This window comes from Artemia sp. Qi Xiang Cuo, chromosome 19, assembly GCF_049724085.1.
Source record: "Artemia sp. Qi Xiang Cuo chromosome 19, ASM4972408v1, whole genome shotgun sequence".
Classification (NCBI taxonomy): Eukaryota; Metazoa; Arthropoda; class Branchiopoda; order Anostraca; family Artemiidae; genus Artemia; species Artemia sp. Qi Xiang Cuo.
In genome coordinates, this window is record NC_142812.1 from 37,308,721 (window position 1) to 37,330,698 (window position 21,978).

General features: G+C 35.8%; 1 protein-coding gene across 1 annotated transcript in view; it reads left to right on the top strand.

Annotated features, from left to right (window-relative positions):
• LOC148940800 (guanylate cyclase soluble subunit beta-1-like) overlaps positions 1–21,978 on the top strand; it is a 56,038-nt gene that overhangs the window by 29,260 nt on the left and 4,800 nt on the right. Inside the window, exons 4-7 of the mRNA XM_089105078.1 lie at positions 2,342–2,424; positions 2,970–3,140; positions 9,945–10,170; positions 21,645–21,782. Of these exons, the coding sequence (XP_088961204.1) occupies positions 2,342–2,424; positions 2,970–3,140; positions 9,945–10,170; positions 21,645–21,782 (618 nt within the window). The remainder of the gene's footprint in view (positions 1–2,341; positions 2,425–2,969; positions 3,141–9,944; positions 10,171–21,644; positions 21,783–21,978) is intronic.

Consider the following 21,978-nt stretch of genomic DNA (forward strand, 5'->3'; position numbering starts at 1 on the left):
CTCCTCAAAATATATTTTCTATCTGGAAATCAACTACGCTGAACAAAATGGCTATCTCAAACTTTTGATTGGATGTGTTTGGGGGAATGATGGGAGTGGGGGGGGGGGAGTTGCCCTCCAATCATTTTCGAATATTGAAAAAGGGCACAAGCCGTTTAATTTCCAATCGATTGAGCCTGTTTTGAAGTTTTTACGACAATGCCTTCTATAAAAACCTTATATGCCCCCAGGGCATAACTTAAAACCCTTGCCCTGAGGGTTGTGGGGGAGTGTCCTCCTCAAAAATATATTTTCTATCTGGAAATCAACTACGTTGAACAAAATGGCCATCTCAAAATTTTGATTGGATGTGTTTGGGGGAATGGTGGGCTGGGGGGGGGAGGCTAGTTGCCCTTCAATCATTTTTGACTATTAAAAAGGGCACTAGAACTCTCGATTTCCATTCGAATGATCCCCCTTTGAAGTTTCTACGACAACCCCTTCGTGGGGGGGAGGGGAGCTAGTTACACATTAATCACTTTCGACTATTAAAAAGGGAACTAGCTCTTTAATTTCCAATCGAATGAGCTTGTTTTATAGTTTCTACGACAACACCTTCTATAAAAACTTTATATGCCCCCAGGGCATAACTTAAAACCCTTGCCCTGAGGGTTGTGGGGGAGTATCCTCTTCAAAAAAAAATTTCTATCTGGAAATCAACTACGCTGAACAAACTGTCTATCTCAAAATTTTATTGGATGTGTTTGGGGGAATGATGGGTGTGGGGGGGCTAGTTGCCCTCCAATCATTTTCGACTATTAAAGCGGGCACTAGAACTCTCGATTTCCAATCAAATGATTCTGTCTTGATGACTTTCGACTATTAAAAAGGGCACTAGCTTTTTGAATTTCCAATCGAATGAGCGTTTTTTGAAGTTTCTACGACAACGCCTTCTATAAAAACCTTACATGCCCCCAGGGTATGACTTAAAACCCTTGCCCTGAGGGTTTAGGGGGAGTGTCCTCCTCAAAAATATATTTTCTATCTGGAAATCAACTATGCTGAACAAAATGGCTATTTCAAAATTTTGATTGGATGTATTTGGGGGATGATGGGAGTGGGGGGGGAGTTGCCCTCCAATCATTTTCGACTATTAAAAAGGGCACTAGCCCTTTATTTTCCAATCAAATGAGCCTGTTGTGAAGTTTCTACAACAACGCCTTCTGTAAAAACCTTACATGCCCCCAGGGCATAACTTAGAACCCTTGCCCTGAGGGTTGTGGGGAGTGTCCTCCTCAAAAAAATATTTTCTAGCTGGAAATAAACTACGCTGAACAAAATGGCTATCTCAAAATTTTGATTGGATATGTTTGGGGAAATGATGGGCGTGGGGGGGAGGGGGGGCTAGTTACACTCCAATCACTTTAGATTATTAAGAAGGGCACTAGCCCTTTAATTTCCAATTGATTGAGCCTGTTTTGAAGTTTCTACTACAACGCCTTCTATAAAAACCTTAGATGCCCCCAGGGCATAACTTAAAAACATTGCCCTGAGGGTTGTGGGGGAGTGTCCTCCTCAAAAATATATTTTTTATTGGGAAATCAACTATGCTGAACAAAAAGGCTATCTCAAAATTTTGATTGGAGGTGTTTGGGGGAATGGTGGGCTGGGGGGGAAGGCTAGTTGCCCTCCAATCATTTTCGACTATTTACAAGGGCACTAGAACTCTCGATTTCCAATCGAATGATCCCCCTTTGAAGTTTCTACGACAACCCCTTCCATATGAAGTGCCTCTGGGAAAAAAAATAATAAATAATAATAATAAAACATTGGAGCCGTATGGCCTTTACTATAGGCAACGCCACAGCGTTGCCTCTGAAATCTAGTTATATTAAAATTCCTTTCTTTTTGAGTTCTGATTACTATTGAGCTGAGTCGCTCCTTACAAACAGTTCGGAGCAACTTACATACAGACGGTTTGACTGAGCATTAAGATATTAGTTTGACCACGTCTGTACCACAAACAAAGAATAATCCGATATTATTCATTGATAAAATTTTGCATAGAAAACAAGCCAAAACGGTTTTTGTGTTTGTTAATAAGCAAGGGCCTGGGTCTTAAATATGTTTTAAAGTAAGTTTCAGACCAAAATATGTCGGAGTACCGTGAAAGTTTTTTATTGATTGTTTGAGTTGATAAGACTAAGAGGCTTTTGTGGTGAATAATAACAAAAGGAATAGAAGGCAGACTTGGTTAAATAGTTAGTTGGATCTATGAATCTTGTGGTATTTAAATTAGTTCTCAAAGGTTCAGCAGGTCGAACAAACTCCTAAATACAGATTAACCTTGTCGTTTTTTTAGGGGCAGATGATATACGTTCAAGAGCAAGAGAGCAATCTTTTTATTTGCTCACCGAGTGTAAAGCATTTGGATGATTTAAACAGGTTAGACTTTTCTCTCTACCCTTAAATAAGAAACGGAATTGGCTGGACAAAGAACAATATATCCATATAATCTTAGTTTGACATACCACCTTAAGACCCGCCTCCCTTTTTTTCTTATTAATTTCTTTGAGTTAACATAAGTTATAAATTATATTTTTTTGGCTTAGAAAAAAAAGAATTCCTGTATGTTTTGTTGATCAGGAAGGTTTGATATCTTTTATTTTCACCACAATCTTGATCCATGTGCTCTCTGAAGGCCGAATACCCAATAGCTTTTATGTTTTTATTTTTAATTAGAGCTTTTTTAAGCTAGAATATAAAGTAATTAAAATTAATTAAAGTAAGAAATTCAATAATTAAATCATGGTTATAATTGAAAGTAGCAGAAATATTGTGTGGGGGAAGGAGCTATAATTCAGAAATCCCTAGCCGTAAAGAAATCAGATAGCATCGATCTTATGACACCATTCACCGGCTTAAAAGAGTGAACCACTTTAGCTTCTACTTAGACAAAATGAAATCAAACTTAAATTATAATTTTTTAGACATGGTTTATACTTGAGTGACATACCACTTCACGATGCAACCCGTGACCTAGTATTGCTGTCAGAACAGTTTGCTGCTGAATATAAGCTAACAAAAGATTTGGAAGTTCTTACCGATCAGTTGCAGCAAAAGCATCACGAACTAAAATTGGAAAAACAAAGAACAGATAGGTAAGTTGTCAGTAGTAGTAGTAGTAGTAGTACTATTTGTGGATGTGATATTATTCACCCCTATTAAGATATTAAGATATACTTATACCCGCGCAAGGTTCAATGAAGCAAGTCAACAGTTAAAGCATCTTTGAGAGGGTTTGACCTCCCAGCTCCCTCCCATATGTTGATTGACGGCAACTTGCACCTAGTTTGGCTTCTTTTTCCGTTATTAAACATCTATACAATTAATTTAAGAGACGTCATCAAAATTTTAACAAACTCTCACCCAAGAATCTAAAATCAACCATTTTACAGGCAGTTTGTAGGCACCTTTTGAGCTCACATAACCAATTCTGGATTTTGCTCAAGAAATAACAATATATTATTTGATACCAAGTCCTATCAAAACGTAAGTACCCCAGCACTTTACCTTGAGTACATTACAGGACATCCTGATGTGGAAATCTTCAGGGGCATTAAAAAATGATTTTCATTCAGCGCTTTGAGAGGTTTGAACGATAGTGTGAATTTTCAAAAAAAATATCAAAATAATTTCATATTACGAGTCAAGGCTGAATACCAACTTTAGGTTACTCTTAAGTTAATTTAAACCAAACTTAAACGCTATTAGTTAAAAATATATATTACTTTGATCCATTTTATCTTAAAAATAGATATTTACATATATGACCCGTTTTAGTTTCATCAAAGTGCTAAGATCCTCTATCCAAGATACTACTTTTTGCTGCTCGGATTATTATTGTTTTACTTCACCAAAGTGGATCTTGCATCTCATTGATCTTAGTAAAGCTTAAATTTTTCTCCCAAATAGATCATTGAAGAGAGAATTTTGATGACAACTTCATCCAAGTTCTTAGACCTCTGATAAAAGTAGAAAAAAAATGTTTAAGACAAAACGGCATAAGAAATAATAGTCAGGTCTCAGAATCTTCCGGTTTTTGTTAAAATCGCTTTCTGTCAAAAGATATAAGACCTTGGCTCATTGATTTGCTAAAGAAAAAAAAAGAGCTATATATTATTATTATTATTTATTTTTTTATAACCCACACTGTACCGAGGTACAATACGTGGAGTATCACGAGAAAAAACACATAAAATGCAACACAAATCAATATAGAAATCAAAGATAACCAGTTACAGAGTAACACATAAAATTTAAAAGAAACTAAAACAAAAAAGAAATAATATGAAAGGAGGGGGAAAAGAAGAAGAGAGAAAAAACTCACAACTTGCAGAATCTAAAAAGCAGTAATATGCAGAAATATTGACACAAGCTGTCATTATTATTATCATTATTTGAATTTTACTCACTCTTTACAATACTAAGAAATGTAGAGTGACCAAACAGAGAAAAACAACTAAGCAAATAAAAGAAAAATAACTTACGACTGAAAAAGCCTGATAACGTGATGGTGCGGAGAGAAATGGATACAAGCAGAATTTGAAAGTTTTCTGTGTAGTGCTTCCAGTTTTTCAGTAATATTAGGAACAAAAATTTATTAATTATTACCCGGTTTTTGGTTCAAGGTGGAAGAAACAACAAAAATTTACAAAATCTAAAATAATCAATCCGGATTCTTTTTAACTCATTTTTCTTAAGAAGGAGAAAAATTCCAGAAACAAAAACAATTGAGTGGTCACAAAAAAGTTGAGTAGACCTTGGCCAACGCGAGTGTATTATATTTACATCTAGTGGCAACAATCTTGCCCTATCCTAATTTAATTTTCATATTAATATGAGACTGTGCACTGGCGGAGGCTTGGAAGACTATTAGTAAAAGGAATACCGAGCCATCGAAGAGAATCTACGAGAAGGATAGTAAAGCCACTACAGCGAGGGGAAGTACTAGAAATGTTATTAAAAGAAAGAAATTTACATTTATCTACATTAAGAGAAAGACCTATGTCTTAAAAAGAAGTGGCAACACAAGAAACCATGTTACATAAACCACTTTTAGTAGGTAAATAAAAAAAAATTAATTTAAAAAATTAAAACTTTAGTACGTAAAAATACATAAATTAAATAGGGTCGGAGATTAAACTCCACCTTGCCTTAAACCTCATTTCAATTTAATAATAGAAGCTGGCACAGATTTCAGCCGAAGAAAAGAATTAGAGTACCAGTACTCAAGAAGCAAAATAACTGATAGAAGCAAGAAGCAAGATTGACACCACAACCACGAAGAGCAGAAAAATGCTGACCATGACATACACTATCAAAAGCTTTTGATAGATCTAAAGTACAAAGATATATACTCCTTCCCTTAGAAGAATTTTCAAGGAGCAAAGAAGATGATACACGATGTGCGTTTTGACAACCTACTCCGGGCAGTGTTTCCACTTATCTTTTCAAACAATCTGTAGAATCTTGACAATTTTCAGGAGAAAATCGGGAGATGGCTCTCAGGATTCGGGAGAAAATCGGGAGATGTATCTCAGGATTTGGTAGAATTTTAAGTTTTTTGTATTTTGTATTGAGTTTTTGGAAGTGTTCGAGCGATTTGAGCATAAAGTACCACATTCCCAATGTTTGGAGTGCAGATTTACTGGAGCTAGCTGCAATTCTGGAAAGAAAATTCGGCAATCAATGTTGTCAAACATGACAAAAGGAAGCAGCTAGAAGCTTGAAATGTATTTAATTTTGAAACTAAGTGCAGTTATATTTTATTAAGACTCTAAAGCTATTAAATTAAGACATTTTTCTTCATTGACCCTTACTTTTTGTGGCCCTTTCATATTCCACACGGCAGCCCACTAAGTTCAGGACTGGGACTGAAAATCTGGACGAATTACGGACAGTAGGCCTTTGACCATTGAGTCTGAGTTAAGTGGATATTTTTTTTAACACCATCCCCAGAGGTATTCACAAATGATAAAGAGAAAACGCAAAGTCGTAGCTCATTAGTAGTGATATAACTGAAAAAAATATAAAAAATAGCAAAATTTTCAGATACATATACCACATTACATTCATAATCTGCGTCTATCGAATGGCTTTTTATGTGAGCAGCTTCCTCTGATCATGCAGTAACTCAGCTGTGCTGGCATACGCTACTACTCCTTTTAGACTCTTTCTGAGGGGCTGGTCGACCGTCAGTGTGTCTGCTGTAACTCCGACTCGTTTCATTTCAAGTTTCGTCTGAATTGTGGACGCCAAAATTACTGTTACCAAATTATTTCTTCTGTCTGTATTTATCTCTTGATTAAGCTGAACAGTCTTTCTGAAGCCACGTTCGAAAATGTTAAGGAAAACAAGCATTGCACAAACTTTGCTAAGTTTGGTTTCCACGGTGGTCCCTCGCACTCAAAGCCGATTTCCAGTAATCCATGGCTGTCAGAGTCATTGTTTTATCATCATTGGCACTATCGGAATGTTCCCGCCATTCTTGGTCAATGGCACTTTTTGACTTTTTGTACTTGTTTTCATCCTTTCTTCGCAATTTTATGTTTTATAATACACTGACAGGCCCTGGTGGGCTATATTCGTCACTTTCTGCCTATCCAGTCTTTCTTTATCAGTAACATTCTTATGCGGCATATTTTTTCAGGAATTGGACTAACTTGTCAACCAGCAAAAATCGCAAATTGTTTTCAAAATGCTGCAATTTTCGTCTCTGTTTCTTGTGTTGGATCATTTGAAGCAAACCCCTTCGGCTCTACAGAGCAAATGCAGACAAATTCTAATTTTTGTCATATTTCTTTAAATTTGTAGTAACTCTGGATTCTTTTGAACCTAATGAATCAGCTGGACCTACATAGTGCTAGTTCCCATCTTCTTGGTGCAAGCCAACACCTGTGATTAGCTTATGAATTGAAAATAAGTAGTTAATTACAAACCTTGAAAGTGTTTAAATGATCAAAAACAGAAAACTAATGCAACCACTGTGGAATGGATAATGGGCAATGTTCATACCTATGCCAATAAAATCAAGTTGCAGTGCCTAAATTGCCTGGGACGTTAGGAAAAATCCCTAAAAGACCACAGGCAACGGACAGGTAAAAAAAATGACCACAAAGTAAAATGTTCCGGGGATTAAGTTTTTTGAAGATTTTCGGGAGATTCGGTATCTTTTTTTTTGTCGGGAGATTGATTAGAAATTCGGTAGATCTCCCGAAAAATCGGGAGAAGTGGAAACAATGACTCCGGGCTTAAATCCAAACTGGTTATCTCTCTCAATCATATTATTAGTCACAAAAGGTAGTAATACATGCTCAAGAACTTTACTAAAAGTGCAAGAGACAGTAATAGGTCGGTAAGAAGGGCAAATTAAAGGAGAATTTCCCATCTTTAAAATTGAAGAAACAGTACCACACAAAAAACTCTCCGGTACACTAGAAGTACAAATACACATCTGGAGAAGCAGGTGTATATAGTCAATAAGGGGGGAGATATGTAATAAAAGGTAAAATCTAGATATACCATCATTATCAACATTATCTGATTTAAGTTTCTTAATTGCTTCAACTACGGATGAAAGAGAAATGGGAACACAAAGACGCTGAGATAGAGGGGTATTAAATATAGCAGAAAGAGAATGAGTATACAAAGAATGCTCACGGTAATTAACATTAGAGATGCAGGAAGACAATCACTATTTGGCACATCACTTCTAATCGACTCAGAATTAATAACTTTTCACCATTCTCTCTTTGGCACTGGAAAATCCATACCACGATAACTCATTGACTTAAGATATTTATTATATTCACTGCGCGTCTTACGCTTAAGGTCAAATACAATACTACAAGGCGGTCTAGCACATTCATTCCAGACTTTTAACCAAAACTTAGCTTTATTTTTCAAAGTTTTTAAATTAGGATCTAAAGACCACATCTAACACGTTGCAGCGGCACTGCAACTGCCTCGGCATCTTTTAGACATTTAATTATTTGATTATAATAGCAATCCAGGTCCTTTTTGCAATTCACTTCTGAATCAGATCTGAATCACTTCTGAACAATCTGAAGCAGATGATAGGGAACTTGTATAGCAGACAGCAGGCTTGCTAGTGTAAACGCATAGAGAGGAACATCAGCTTTCTTCCAATTACTTTTTTCGAACCATTTTGAAGACCAGGGTACTTTACAAATACTTGCAGGGTTTAAATTCAGCGTAAGGGAAGTGAGATAGGGAGATGGTCTAAGTCTTGTTCTTCAGCGTGCACAAACACTATTGATGTAGTAATACTAGGTGAGCAAACAATTTGATCAATAGTGCTCTTACTGTCTGAATGGTGAAATCATTCAGGTGCGTATCCAGTATTTTTGTTGGGGGGGGGGGGAGGGGCTACAAAAAAGCTTTAAAAAAATGCATCAAAGTTTGTTTGTATCCATTTTTGTAATTGTTTTACGAGTCGGACATTTTTGGGGGGGGGTCAATCCCTTAAGCCTTGGCCTTACTATATATTAAATTTGATATTTTATAATTTATTGTAGAAAAATATTGTATTTATCCTTATCAAAATATCTAACTTTTTATGTGTTGTGTGTTGTCTTCATTTTTTATGTGTTTATTATTTGAAACTAGTGTTTTGGATATAAATATTTCTGAATAAATAAATCTCTAAGCAGAGACATAAGGGAACATGATCGTCATTGGCTTTCAATAGGGTAGCATTCTTGTCTGTGGCCTCTTTTAAGGAATCAACTTGATAAGAAGGAATGTTTTATAATATGCAAAAAAGTCTTATACAAACTTTCTGTAGTGCTTTCACTTTAATCACTTTAATCAATTGAATTTCTGTTGAAATTGGAATAATATGATTCTACAATGTTAATATGTGTATGTATCGTATTAGATTAACGACACTTCTTAACTACTTGCGTCGGCCTCGCAGTCGGCCTCGAAACTCGCGTCGGGCTCGCAGTGTGTTGCTACTGCTGAGTTTTAACTCTGGTTCCCGCATCACCAAGCTGAGATCAAATCCAATGCACCACAACAGGACAAACTCTCCAACGTTCAATTTTACCCAGAATTTTTAATATCTATATTGCTAGACGCCATCTATTCTGTTCCCAAATATTCGTTTCAAAGATTCTTGCATTTTAAAAAGGTTTCTGTTTATATAAACATATATTCAGTTAGGCCATGCAAACACAATAAACGGAGACCTTAGAGCATCCTGAGCCATAAATGGTGCATAGCTTACTTAACCTTTTTGCAAGCTGACGAATGGTCTGCGTTGCACAGGTACGGATCTCGTGATTCACTGCCTTCGCCGGAAGTGCAATACGGGGCTTGGGTTAAACCATCCGAATTGCAATGGCGCATAGGTTGTCTACTACACACCTGGCCAGACCTCACGGAGCTTGCAGCCTGGACGTCCTCTCACTGTGGTTGAAGAAACATCTCTTCAAAAGGGAGAGCGGAGGGATCTTCATAAAGGGAGAAGGACATTTTTTCTAATAAAAATTACTTATTGGTTTTGTTTTCGGAATATTATAATAAATAATATTTTAAATACTAACATACACACAAAATGTACCATAATATCTAAAATGAAACCAAAACTAAAGGTGGATAAACAAAATTTAAAAGGATGGGATAAGGCTTGGTGGGGTTAATGTGATAAAAAGTGACGGAGATATCCATATGACACAAAATCTCTAAATATTATGAAGCAGGAATTTTTTTACTATAGTTTTTCCTTAAGAAAAGGCCATAGACAAAAATGATACCCTCAATTTATTAGCTCTTAAATTTGTCTCTTTTTATTAAAGGGTGGTACCTTAAGAAAAGGCGATGGACAAAAATTATACCCTTAATTTAATAGCTCTTAATTATGTCTCTTTTTTCTAAAGGTTGCTTTACTCTGTTCTTCCCCCGTCAGTTGCCAACGAGTTGAGACAAGGAAAATCCGTAGCTGCCAGAAAATATGACTGTGTTACACTTCTTTTTAGTGGCATTGTTGGCTTTTCCACTATTTGCGCCAATCACAGTGCACTAACAATCGTGCGCATGCTTAATAGTCTCTACACAGCTTTTGACAAATTGACTGACCCTAAGCTTAATCCCTATGTTTACAAGGTGGGTGAAATTCTTTAACTATTTATAATACTCATGCTTATGTAGAGCATTCAACCATGCTTGTGGAATCATATCTTGGTGATTTGGGACATTTTTGGCGACTTGGGTGATGCGGGTTTTGACTGTAACACAAGTAGGTATGACCCTTAGACAAAAAGTATCTGATGCAGACATCTATGTGCCCCATCTTACAATGTTAAATAGGGTTGCGTATCCGAGTGCCTTTAGGCTATGTATGATGAGTTTCTTGAACGCTAGAAGCCTGAGAAACTGAGAATAGACGAAAAAAAGTACCAAAAACATTGGTACCATGAAGTTATATCAGTTTTACGTCTGCATTGCATACTTTTTGTCTTTGGCCAGGCCCATGATTCGCTAATCGATAGCTCATAACTTATAATGTATATATTTCGTATGTATATATATATATATATATATATATATATATATATATATATATATATATATATATATATATATATATATATATATATATATATATATATATATATATATGTGGATAAATGTTATTAACAGTGATTTAGAATAGGGACACACACAGAGGGGGTTTCGGGTACCCTCCTCTCAAACAAAAAAAATTGAATTTTGACAATTTTTTAAGGACTTCATTTTTAAATTACCCAATATTTACTCGGGCCTGTCTTCCACTCCCCAAACAACTAATACGTACACGCCTGTTTGCTGATATTATAAAATATAATTAACAATAAAATACTTTAAAGATAAATTACAAAAAAATGTAAAATGGATAAATAGCTGCATGAGTAATATGACAGACTTAAAAAAATAATCACAAGAAAGTTGATATTAGCTAAAAAAAAATAAAAATTTTTGTAACCGAACTAAACTGTTTTTGATAGGTTGCGTTTGTAAGCACAATAACAATGCAAAAATTAAGTAGATAAATGATATGATAAAACTTAAAAATAGTAAAATTAAAAGCGTATGCGAAAATGTGCTAAATGTTAAAACATGCATAAGCGTATGCAGAAATTATAGCATGATCATGACTCTGATTTCCAAAAATGCAGCCATATTACAGAGGAAATATGCATCATTGTCCTCAGATCAAAGAATAAAGATTATCAACTTTGAAGAACCGCAAGTTATGAAAACAACATTCATCAGTTTACAATCTAACCAAATATTTGTTTACTCAGTGGTGGTCAAATGTGTCACCCGACATATTTACATAACAAGGCCCTTGTGGCAGCCAGAGGAGAGATTTGAGGGAACCAGCTATTTCTGTTTGAAATATGAAAGTACGCAAAATGTGTGGCATTCTTTTCGAATATAACAAGGCTAGAAAAAGACACTTGCTTTAGCTAGGTTTCATCCCTTTGAAACAAGCTGAGCCAAATCCATAATTCTTAACTCATTTTTCAAAAAATACTCTCCGATTATAATTCCTTCTATAAGGTTAAGTTATAATATTGAAAACAAGAGAACTAAAAGTCAGATTTAAATCGTATGTGTTCTATAAAAATCAATATAGATAAGAGACTTCTTGTGTTTCGTTCTTGGTAATTCAAATGCAGAAAAGTTTTATTTTTTACATATAGGCTTAACAGTAAGCTAACCGTTAGGGCACAATCCCCCTTGCCGTAATGGCTTGTTTAATTGTGTTATTATGAGGGATTTTTTAAATTTGTTTAGAAAAATTTTCAATTTTATGGAAAGGAAAGGAGGGTGGTTCGAAGGAGGATCTGTTCAATAGCCAACATGTTTAAGTTGCTGGCAACTTTGGCAGTAAAAACCAATACTAGATGGAAAATATATTTATTCATAAGAATTTAACGAAAGTATTATTTGAACTTTGCTGAACACTAATTACATTGCTTAAATTGAAAGATTTTTCTAACTAATTGAATTTTATTTACACTAAGAAGGAAGGAAATTATAAGGCAAAACACTATTGAAATCTTATAAATATTACACAATAGTTATTACACACTAAATATTACATATTACACAATATATTACACATTACGTATATTACATTACATCATATATTACATATTACACATATTACACAATAAATATTAGGACAAGTTTTTTTTAATAATATAACTGAAATAAAACTTGTTGAGGTTCGAGCAGTATTATTTTTCTTGTTATAAAGAAAAATATCTCTCTCTTAATCGACATAACTTTAATACAACAATAAAAATTAAAAACTATATTGGTTATAATTATGATGGGCTATTAGTTCATGTTAACAAGATCAGTTAGGCCTAATATAGATTACTAAGTAGTAAGAAAAGAGGCGGGAGTAGGAAGTAGGAGAAGTCGTTGCATGCATCATTCCTTAGACCTTAGACCCCAGTTATTCTGTGCCTTAATAGGTGCTTAGGGTAACAACAATAAGTCTCCAGTCTTCACAGTATCTTATTGACACCAATATATCTTCCCACTCAGGTTGCAGAAACGGGCTAGGAGAGGAAAGAAATGACTTATTTGTGCGGTGTATGGTATTTTTGGGACGCCCACTCCTCCTCAACGCTGTAGATTGCCTTCTCTGTGAGTTCTAAGGTCCCCCATATTCACAGCATGGCCTAGATATTGCTATCTACGTTGACAATTAGTATCATAGGCAGTGCAATGGCACTGCATAAGTAAAGAACGATGTTGGCACGATGAATTATTTTTTTTTATTATTATTACTTTTTTTTGACTTGGTTCGTCTTATACCAGTGCACTGCGTATAAAAGAAGTTATCATAGAAACTTAAAAAGGCTCATTCGATTGGAAATTCAAAAGGCTTGGACCCTTTTTAATAGTCGAAAGTGATTGGAGGGTAACCAATCCCCTCTCACGTTCACCATTTCTCCAAACTCATTAAAATTATAATTTTGAGATAGCCGCTTTGTTCAACGTTGTTGAAAGGTCCAGAAATTATAACTTTGAGGATGCCAAACCCCCTTAGGCCTCAGGGCAAAAGTGGTAAATTATGCCCTAGGGGCATATAAGATTCTTATAGAAAGCGTTGTCGAAGAAACTTTAAAAAGGGTTCATTCAATTGGAAGTTGAGAGAGCTAGTGCCCTTTTTAATAGTCAAAAGTGATCAGAGGATGAATGCCCCCCCCCCACCACGCCCATCAATTCCCCTAACACTTCCAATCAATGTTCTGATATAGCCATTTTGTTCAAAGTAGTTAAAAGGTCTTGAAATTATTTCTTTGAATGTGACCCCCCCCTTCCACAACCCGCAGGCCCAGGGTTGTGGGGTATGAACTTGGGGTATATAAGGTTTTTATAGAAAGTGTTATTGTAGAAAACTCAAAAGGGCCTCATTTGATTGTAAATTGAAAAGACTAGTGCCCTTTTTAATAATCGAAAGTGATTGGAGGGCAACTAACCCCCTCTCACACCCACCATTACCCCAAACGCATCCAATCAAAATTTGGAGATAGCTAATTTGTTTAACATTGTTGAAAGTTTCGGAAATTATGTCTTTGAGGATGACAACCCCCCGCCCCCCCGCCCTCAGGGAAAAGGTTGTTAGTTATGCCCGGGAAGCATATAAGGTTTTAATAGGATGCATTTTCGTAGAAACTTCAAAAAGGGCTTATTTGATTAGAAGCTGAGAGGGCTAGTGCCCTTTTTAATAGTAAAAAATGATCGGAAAGCAAATGTCCCCCCCCCCACGCCCATCATTTCCCCAGACACTTCCGATCAACTTTTTGTTAAAGCCATTTTGTTAAATGTAGTTGAAATTTCTGGAAATTATGTCCTTGATGATGACACTCCCCCCCCCCCCACGGCCTTCAGGACAAGGGTTGTAAGTTAGGCCATTCGGGTATTAAGGTTTCTACAGGAAGTGTTGTCGTAGAAAGTTCAAAAACGGCTCATTCAATTGGAAATTGAGAGGGCTATTGCCCTTTTTAATAGTCGAAAGTGATTAGAGGACGAGTGCCCCCCCCCCCCTCAATGCCCATCGTTTCCCCAAACACTTCTGATCAACTTTTTGATACAGCCATTTTGTTTTATTTGAAACGTATTTTAAAGTTCCAGTAATTATGTCCTTAAGGATGACAAATCCCGCCTCCCCAACCCTCAGGGTAAGGTTTTAAGTTATGCTCTTTGGACATATAAGGTATTTATAGAAAGTGCGGTTATATAAACTTCGGAATGAGCTCATTAAATTGATAATCTGAAGCGCCAGTGTTTTTTTTAAGAGTCAAAGCGCTTGGAGGGCAGCCCCCTCCCCCCCCCACACACACACTCCGTAATGTCCCGATACGCATCCAATAGAAATTTTGAGATAGCCATTTTATTCAAAATATTCTACATATCATATAACAAGGCCTTTTGGGTTGAAACACACCCCCAGAGTCTGGGGGCAAGGGTTTTCAGTTATGCCCAGGGGGCACTTGAGGCTTGTATGGAAAGTATGGCTGTATAAACTTTAGGGGAGGCTCATTTGGTAGAAAATTGGAAGCTCTAGTTCTCTTTTAAGAGTCAAAATAGTGGAGAACGGCTAGAACCCCTCCCTCCTGATTACCCCATTTTGACAAATTAATCTCATTATAATTGTGATATACTGATTTTGCTCAAAATAGTTGAAAGAACATATAACAATGCCTCTAGGGTTGACACAGCCCCCGAGTGCCCTTGGAATAGGGTTGTAAGTCATGCCCTGCGGAAATGTAAGTTTTTTATGGAATGGGTGGTAATATAAACTTTAGATGGGACTCGTTTGAACCGAAAGTTATAGCGCCCTTTTTAAGAGTCAAAAGTGATATGAGGACACTCAGTGCCCCCCCCCTTCACGACATCATTTTCCCAAAGACATCCAATCGAAATTTTTAGATAGTAATTTTGATAATCGTAGTTGTGCAGACATTATGTCATTGAGGGTGATACCCCGCCCTACAGCTCTCAGGGCAAGGGTCGTAAGTTATGCCCTGGGGTCATGTAAGGTTTTTATAGACAGGGTGTTTGTATGTACTTCGGAGGGGACTCATTGGATAGGTAATCTGAATTTCTAGTGCCCTCTTTAAGAGTTAAAGTGATAAATGTGCAGCTACCCCCCCCTCTGCCAACACGTCCTTAGACCCCAGTTATTACCTTAGAAATTAAATCCTTCTGTGCCTTAAGTGGTGCTTAGGATAGCAACAATAGGTCTCCAGTCTTCACGGTATCCTGTTGACACCAGTATATCTTCCCAATCAGGTTGCAGAAACGGGCTAAGAGAGGAAAGATCTTACTTGTTTGAGCGGTGATTGTTTTTTTTTGGGAAGACCCCTTCTCCTCAACGCTGTAGATTGCCAGTGGAAGATTTCTCTGTGAGTTCTAAGGTCCCCCATTTTCATAGCACATAGCATAGGCCCAGATATTGCCATCTACGTTGACAATTAGTATCATAGGAAATGCAATAGCACTGCCTAAGTAAAGAACGATGTCAGCACACTACGTTTTTTTTTTTTTTTTTTTTTTTTTTTTTTTTTTTTTTTTTTTTTTGGTTTGTCTAACTTAGACCAGGGTACTTCGTGTTGAAGCAGTTATCGTGGAAACTTCAAAAAAGTGCTCATTCGATTGAAAATTGAACAAACTAGTGCCCCTTTAAATAGTCGAAAGTGATAGGAGGGCAACTTGCCCCCTCTGACGTCCACCATTTCCCCAAACACATCCAATTAAAATTTTGAGGTAGTAATTTTGTCTAACGTTGATGAAAAGTCCGGAAATTATACTTTTGAGGATGAAAAACTCCCTAAAACCCCTCGCCCTCCCCCAATGCGAACGAACGGCTCATTCGAACGGAAATTAAAAGTTCTAGTGCCCTTTCTAAATGACCAAAAGAAATGGAGGGCAACTTGGCCGGCTCCCACACTTATTTTTTTCCCGAAGTCACTCAATCAAAATTTTGAGATAGCCATTTCGTTCAGCATAGTCGAAAATTTAATTGATATGTCTTTCAGGATGAATTAATCCCCCACAGTTCCCAGGGGAAGGGCTACAAGTTATAAACTTCGCCCATTGGTTACATATAATAATGGTTACTGGGAAGTATACAGGCGTTTTCAGGAGGAATTTTTTCTAGTGGGGGGTCAGGGTCGGAGTAGGGGTTACGGGAGAGTATCTTTCCATGGAGGATATTTCCTTGGGGGAAGGGACATTTCTATGGACATTTCCCAGCAATACTTAAAAAATGATCAGAAATTAAATAAAAAACAAGTTTTTTCAAATGAAACTAAGGAGCAACATTAAAACTTAAAACGAACAGAAATTATTACGTATATGAGGGGGTTCGCCCCCGAGTCAGTACCTCACTCTCTACGCTAAAGTTTTTCTAGTACTCTCAAAAGAGCTATCTATTCTAATTAACTGGCCTTTGTGATTCGGTGGTTTGTGATTAAAAAAAAATTTGAACTTTAGCGTAAAGAGCGAGGTATTTACCAGGGAGTGAACTCCCTAAGATACGTAATAAAAACATACGAATGTAGAAATTCGTAACGTAAGTTAATTTGTAAGTTATGTCAGAACAGAATTTCGAGAAAGCCAATTAGCCAAAAAAAGGAAAATTAATATGCAAATTTTGTTTTAATTATTCATGTACGGTGAGCCAAAATCAAAGCTGCATTAATTCAAAAACGTTAAGAGATTAACTAAAAAAAACAATTTTTTTTACCTGAAAGTAAGGAGCGACATTAAAACTTAATACGAACAGAAATGTTCGTGACAGAGTCAAACTTTAGCGTAAAGTGCGAGGCGTTGAGGAGGGGACAGCCCCTTTCATATACGGAATAATTTCTGTTCGTTTTAAGATTTAATGTCGCTCCTTACTTTCAGTTAAAAAAACTTGATTTTTTAGTTAATTACGTTTAAACTTTGGGAGAATACTTAAAGGGGAAGATCAGTTGACGAAAAGGTAATATATGCAAGTCAGTAATAACACTAATACCACTGCTACTTTTCCCTATGTTACAACTGCTACTAAACTACTCCAACTACTACTTCAATTTCATCAATTTGTAAGGCTTTGAGTATTAAGGTGAAAAGGGCGTCAAAAGGGTCTCAAAAGCGCATTTCAACAATATTTTTGGAAAAGCTTAATGTGTGAAGGCGAAACTTCCGAGGCATCATGAAAGCGATGTTCAACTGACCAAAAGACAATATCTACATGCTACTACCGCTATTAATATTGCTGCTGCTACTGCTACTACTACTACTAATACAACACTAACACTGCAGCTACTTTTACTACCACCAAAAAAACTGTGATAATAGTAGCCTACTATTAAGGCTAAGTCTATGAAGGTAAAATTTGAGAGAATATTGATGGCAAATTCAAACTAACAAAAGAGACTATTTGCATTTAAATTGTCAAAAAAGCATATCTTAAGAGTAGATTTGTGTATTAAGTTGGAACTCTCAGAGAATACTAAAAGGGGAAGATCAATTGACCAAAAGGCAATATGTGCACACTACTACTACTACGACTACTACTACTGCAACATTTGCTAGTTCTACTACTACTATGACTATTGCTCCAACTACTACTTCTTTCGCAACTACTTGTAAGGTTAAGAGCATTAAGACGAAAATTTCAAGATGTATATGAATATACAGGTTGTCGAAAGAGCATATCGACAATATCATAGCAATGGCTAATTGTATTAAGTTGAGTAGTTGCACTACTACTGTGACTAACATTGCAACTATAACTAAGGGTATGAAGGTGATATTTTTAGAGAATATTTCTGAACATCTCTGTTGTAGGGATGAGAGCCTGCCATCCGTAAGCAGGATGTCAAAAGTGGATATCAGTAATGTCTTCGGAACGGTTTTGTGTGTGAAATTAAAACCTACAACGCTTGCTCTAGGGGATGATGAACTAACTAAAAGAAAATATTTACATCATGATACTACTGCTTCTGCTCCTACAACTACCACTAGTGCAATTATTAATATTACTGCTACTACTACTCCTGCTACTAAAGCTAAGACTACTACTATTAACTCTTGTCCTACTGCTACTACTACAACTACTGGTGCTACTACTAGTACTAATAAACCTAAGGGTATTATGGCCAAAATTTTGGGTAGTATTGTAACTGCATTTAAATAAACAGAAACACACTATACCCCCATAGGTTGTCAAGAGGACGTATCAGGAATACTCCAGGGCCGGTTGATGGTATTCAGTTAAGAATTTTATTGTGTGTTGAAGGAGAGGTTGAAAAAAAGGTGCTATACGCATACTGCTACTATTACTACTACTGCTACTACAACTTTTGTACACTTTACACTTTACTACTGTACACTTTTGATTGCTACTACACAGGCTAAGGATACTGAGGTGAAACTTTTAAGAAATATTTAGACGGATGCTGAACTAAATCACAACGAACTATGGTCATGTAGATCGTTAATAGGGTGACAAAGCAAAACACAATAATGGCTTTTTGTATTAAATTAGAGCTTTCAGGATAAGTTTTGACAGATTTTGAACTAGCCAGAAGACACTATGTGTACACTTTTGATATTACTTCTACGATTATTGTAACTAATGACACTAAGGGCATTAAGTTGAAAAGTTTAGGGGATTTTTAATTAAACAAAAAACTATTTAGCACTATAGGATACATAAGGACATAGCAGTGGCGGATCCAGGGGGTGAGGGGGGAGCACTCTCCCTAGCGTAGTCTAAAGCATTGTAATTTACTTACTTAACTCAAGTTTGCGTTAATTAAACTTTCTCATAACGCAGTTTATCGGATCAACCTATTTTGCGCCCCCCCTAAAAAATCCTGGATCCGCCCCTGGGACATAGGCCGCGAATCTCTATCAGCATAGCACTATAAGCACATCAGGGCACATAAGGACATAGGCAGCGTTTTACTATCATAGCTAGTAGTATCACTGACATTTTAAAGGAGCAAATTTGATTGAAAATTAAAAGTTCTAGTACCCTCTTAAGAGTCAAAAGTACTCTGTAGCTCATTGTTTTTCAAAATCTAAGAAAGCCATTTTGTTCAGCATAGCTGAACAGTCTTTTAACCCCCCAGCTATGAAATTTGCCCATTATGTTTCAAAACTAAATGTTGTCTTAAGATTAAGTAAAAAAAAAAAAAAAAAAAAAAACACTGTGTGCATGCCGATTGTCAAAAATACATCTCAGTACAATCCCAAGAACAACTGAGGATATTATGTTCAACATTTCGGTGCTACTTTTATTGCTACTTCTGCTCTTAAAATTTAACTGAATCATAAGAGTGTAAGTGTATTCAAGCTGTCAAAGAGCATAGATAGATGGTTTTGCAAATGATAAGAAGTTTTATTTTTCGGATCAAGTAGAGGAGGTATAAAATTAACGTAAACGCTACTATTTGTGTCCAAATGTTTAAAAGGGTGTATGTTGTCAAAAATTGTTGAAAATTTTCTCCAGTATACAAATAGCTGGCCAAACTATAAATTCTTAAAGAAAACCAAAAAGATTTAAACAGTTATTTTCATTTTCCCTGAAAAGACTGTGTCAATACAAAACTAACAGAAATTAATTAAAAAAACCCTTCTCCACAAAATAGATTTCTCAAAGAAAAGTATGAACTTCATTAAACCAAATATGAGCAAAATAAAATGAAATAATCTACCAAGCGTAAAACTACCACAAACCAGATAAATAAATGAAACCCTAAACGAATATAAATCACAATAGCAGAATTAACATTCAGAAATTAACATGAGTAGGGATCAAAACCATGAGAAGGGCTCATTAACAATAGCGGAAATTAACATGAGTAGGGCTCAAAACCTCTATGCCTTCCCAAGGCCAAATTTGCACTGTACTGAATTTTTTTTCTTTAATGTCTTCAGTATTATAGCTTTAATAAATCAAATATTATTAACTTTTTAAGGAATAAATATCAGCATATATACAATAAACTGACAAGGCACATTAAATTGTATTTTTTTTACAACTCAATGTGACCTAAACCCCTAAGCCTTCCCAAGGCCAGAACATAATTTGCACTTTAATGAAAAAATATAATTGTTTTTACTTTTATAAGTTTAATAAATCAAATGATTCTAACATTTTGATATTAACATTCATTCATGTGTCCTTTATAGACTATTTGTCGTTTTATTTTGTAGTGTTGTTTTAAATAATATGTGTGTCCTTTGTTGACTGTTTCCTGCCTAAAAGTATTCTGGGCAGCAAAAATATTTTCAAGGACAGTCGTATGCCTACGCCTAAAAATTTTATCAGTTAACTAGTGCACAGCAAACTTCTTTTCTGAAATACGAGGCTTAATTTTAACTTTCTGTGTTGGTTTACAATTTAGCCACAGTAATCTTATGTTCCGAGTAGCACTCAGCCTACTTTAAGTTAACACATTTTCAAGAAACCGTCGTCTCCTTTGATTAATGAGGATATTGTCAATATGGTTATGAATTACTAGATTTGATTTCAAAAAATAAAATTCTTCGCTTTGACATATAATTTGGAGTGATTTTAGAAAAAAAAAGTTGAAACCGGTCTAGTAGGCAATAAGAGACGTAACAACTTAATTAAACAATAAAAAAAATTAGAAGTGATCCCAAGAAAACGTTCATAAGTTTGCTAAGAATTCCACCCCTTTGATATTTTCCTTCTAATTAGGATAATATTGCACAGGACATGAATACCCAGCAACCGAATTTTTGCACATTTAGATTTTTCAAGACAACTAAAAAAATGAATTTTAGACAGTTGAGGGCAAACCTGAGACGTCCAGGTGAAAATCAGAAAACTAAACTTTTTAACAATTAGGGCTTGACCTTTAACTTAACGGGTTTTGATTTTAGACGTCTGTGTTTCCCGGCTACCCTAATATTTGGAATCATCTGGCTTAGGCACAAAGAGCAAAATGAAAATTTAGGGGTGAGGAGGTTGGAGTGGGTATGAACCTAAGGACTTTACTTTTGGCTCTTCAATCATAATAAGATTTTTGTATGACTCTAATTTTAACAAGGTATAACATGTCCAACTTTCTACTAAATGTTTCTATAGAGCTTCTGTTTTATATAGGCTATTTGTGCAATTTGTGACTTTGCCCCTGGGGCAGCACTTATCATGCTGCCTCTGAAGACAATTTTTTTCCAATTTTTCCATTTAAATGGTTATGTGAAAATTTTGATCCAATGCCACCTAAGGCAACAGGGTTGGCCATGGACACTTAGGGCATAACAGGTTGCCATCCAATTGTTTTTGAAATTTATAAATGGCTCGGGAACTTTTAATCTATGATTGAATTAGTCCCCCACACCCAAGTTTATATTGTTACCCATCCAACGGAATCTGCATACCCACACGAGGGAAAATATTGATCCTCATTAATAATATAATTATTAAATTAAAAATTATTAAAAATACAAATACTTTATTAAAAATATAAATAAAAAACATACACCGTCAGAACTTAACATTTAGTTAATCAATTAATAATTAATATAAACATTTTTTGTAGGTAGAAACAGTTGGAGATAAGTATATGGCAGTAAGTGGGTTGCCAGAACCATGCGCTCACCATGCAAAGTGCATAGCTATTCTGGCGCTTAATATGATCGAAGCTGTAAAACATATCAAAATTGATGGCCAGGCGGTGGTAAGTTACTTTTAGATATTGAAAACATTGCACCTAAGGACATAACATTTATTTTAAGGTGGGAGTGCGGGGGGATGAATTAGGTAATATAAGTTAGCAAGTATGAAAGGGGATAGGCTGCTACTTAGGATCTTACGCCGAACTGGCCAACCATGACAAAATATGAACTGAGAGAAAAATGTCAATGAAACAAAAA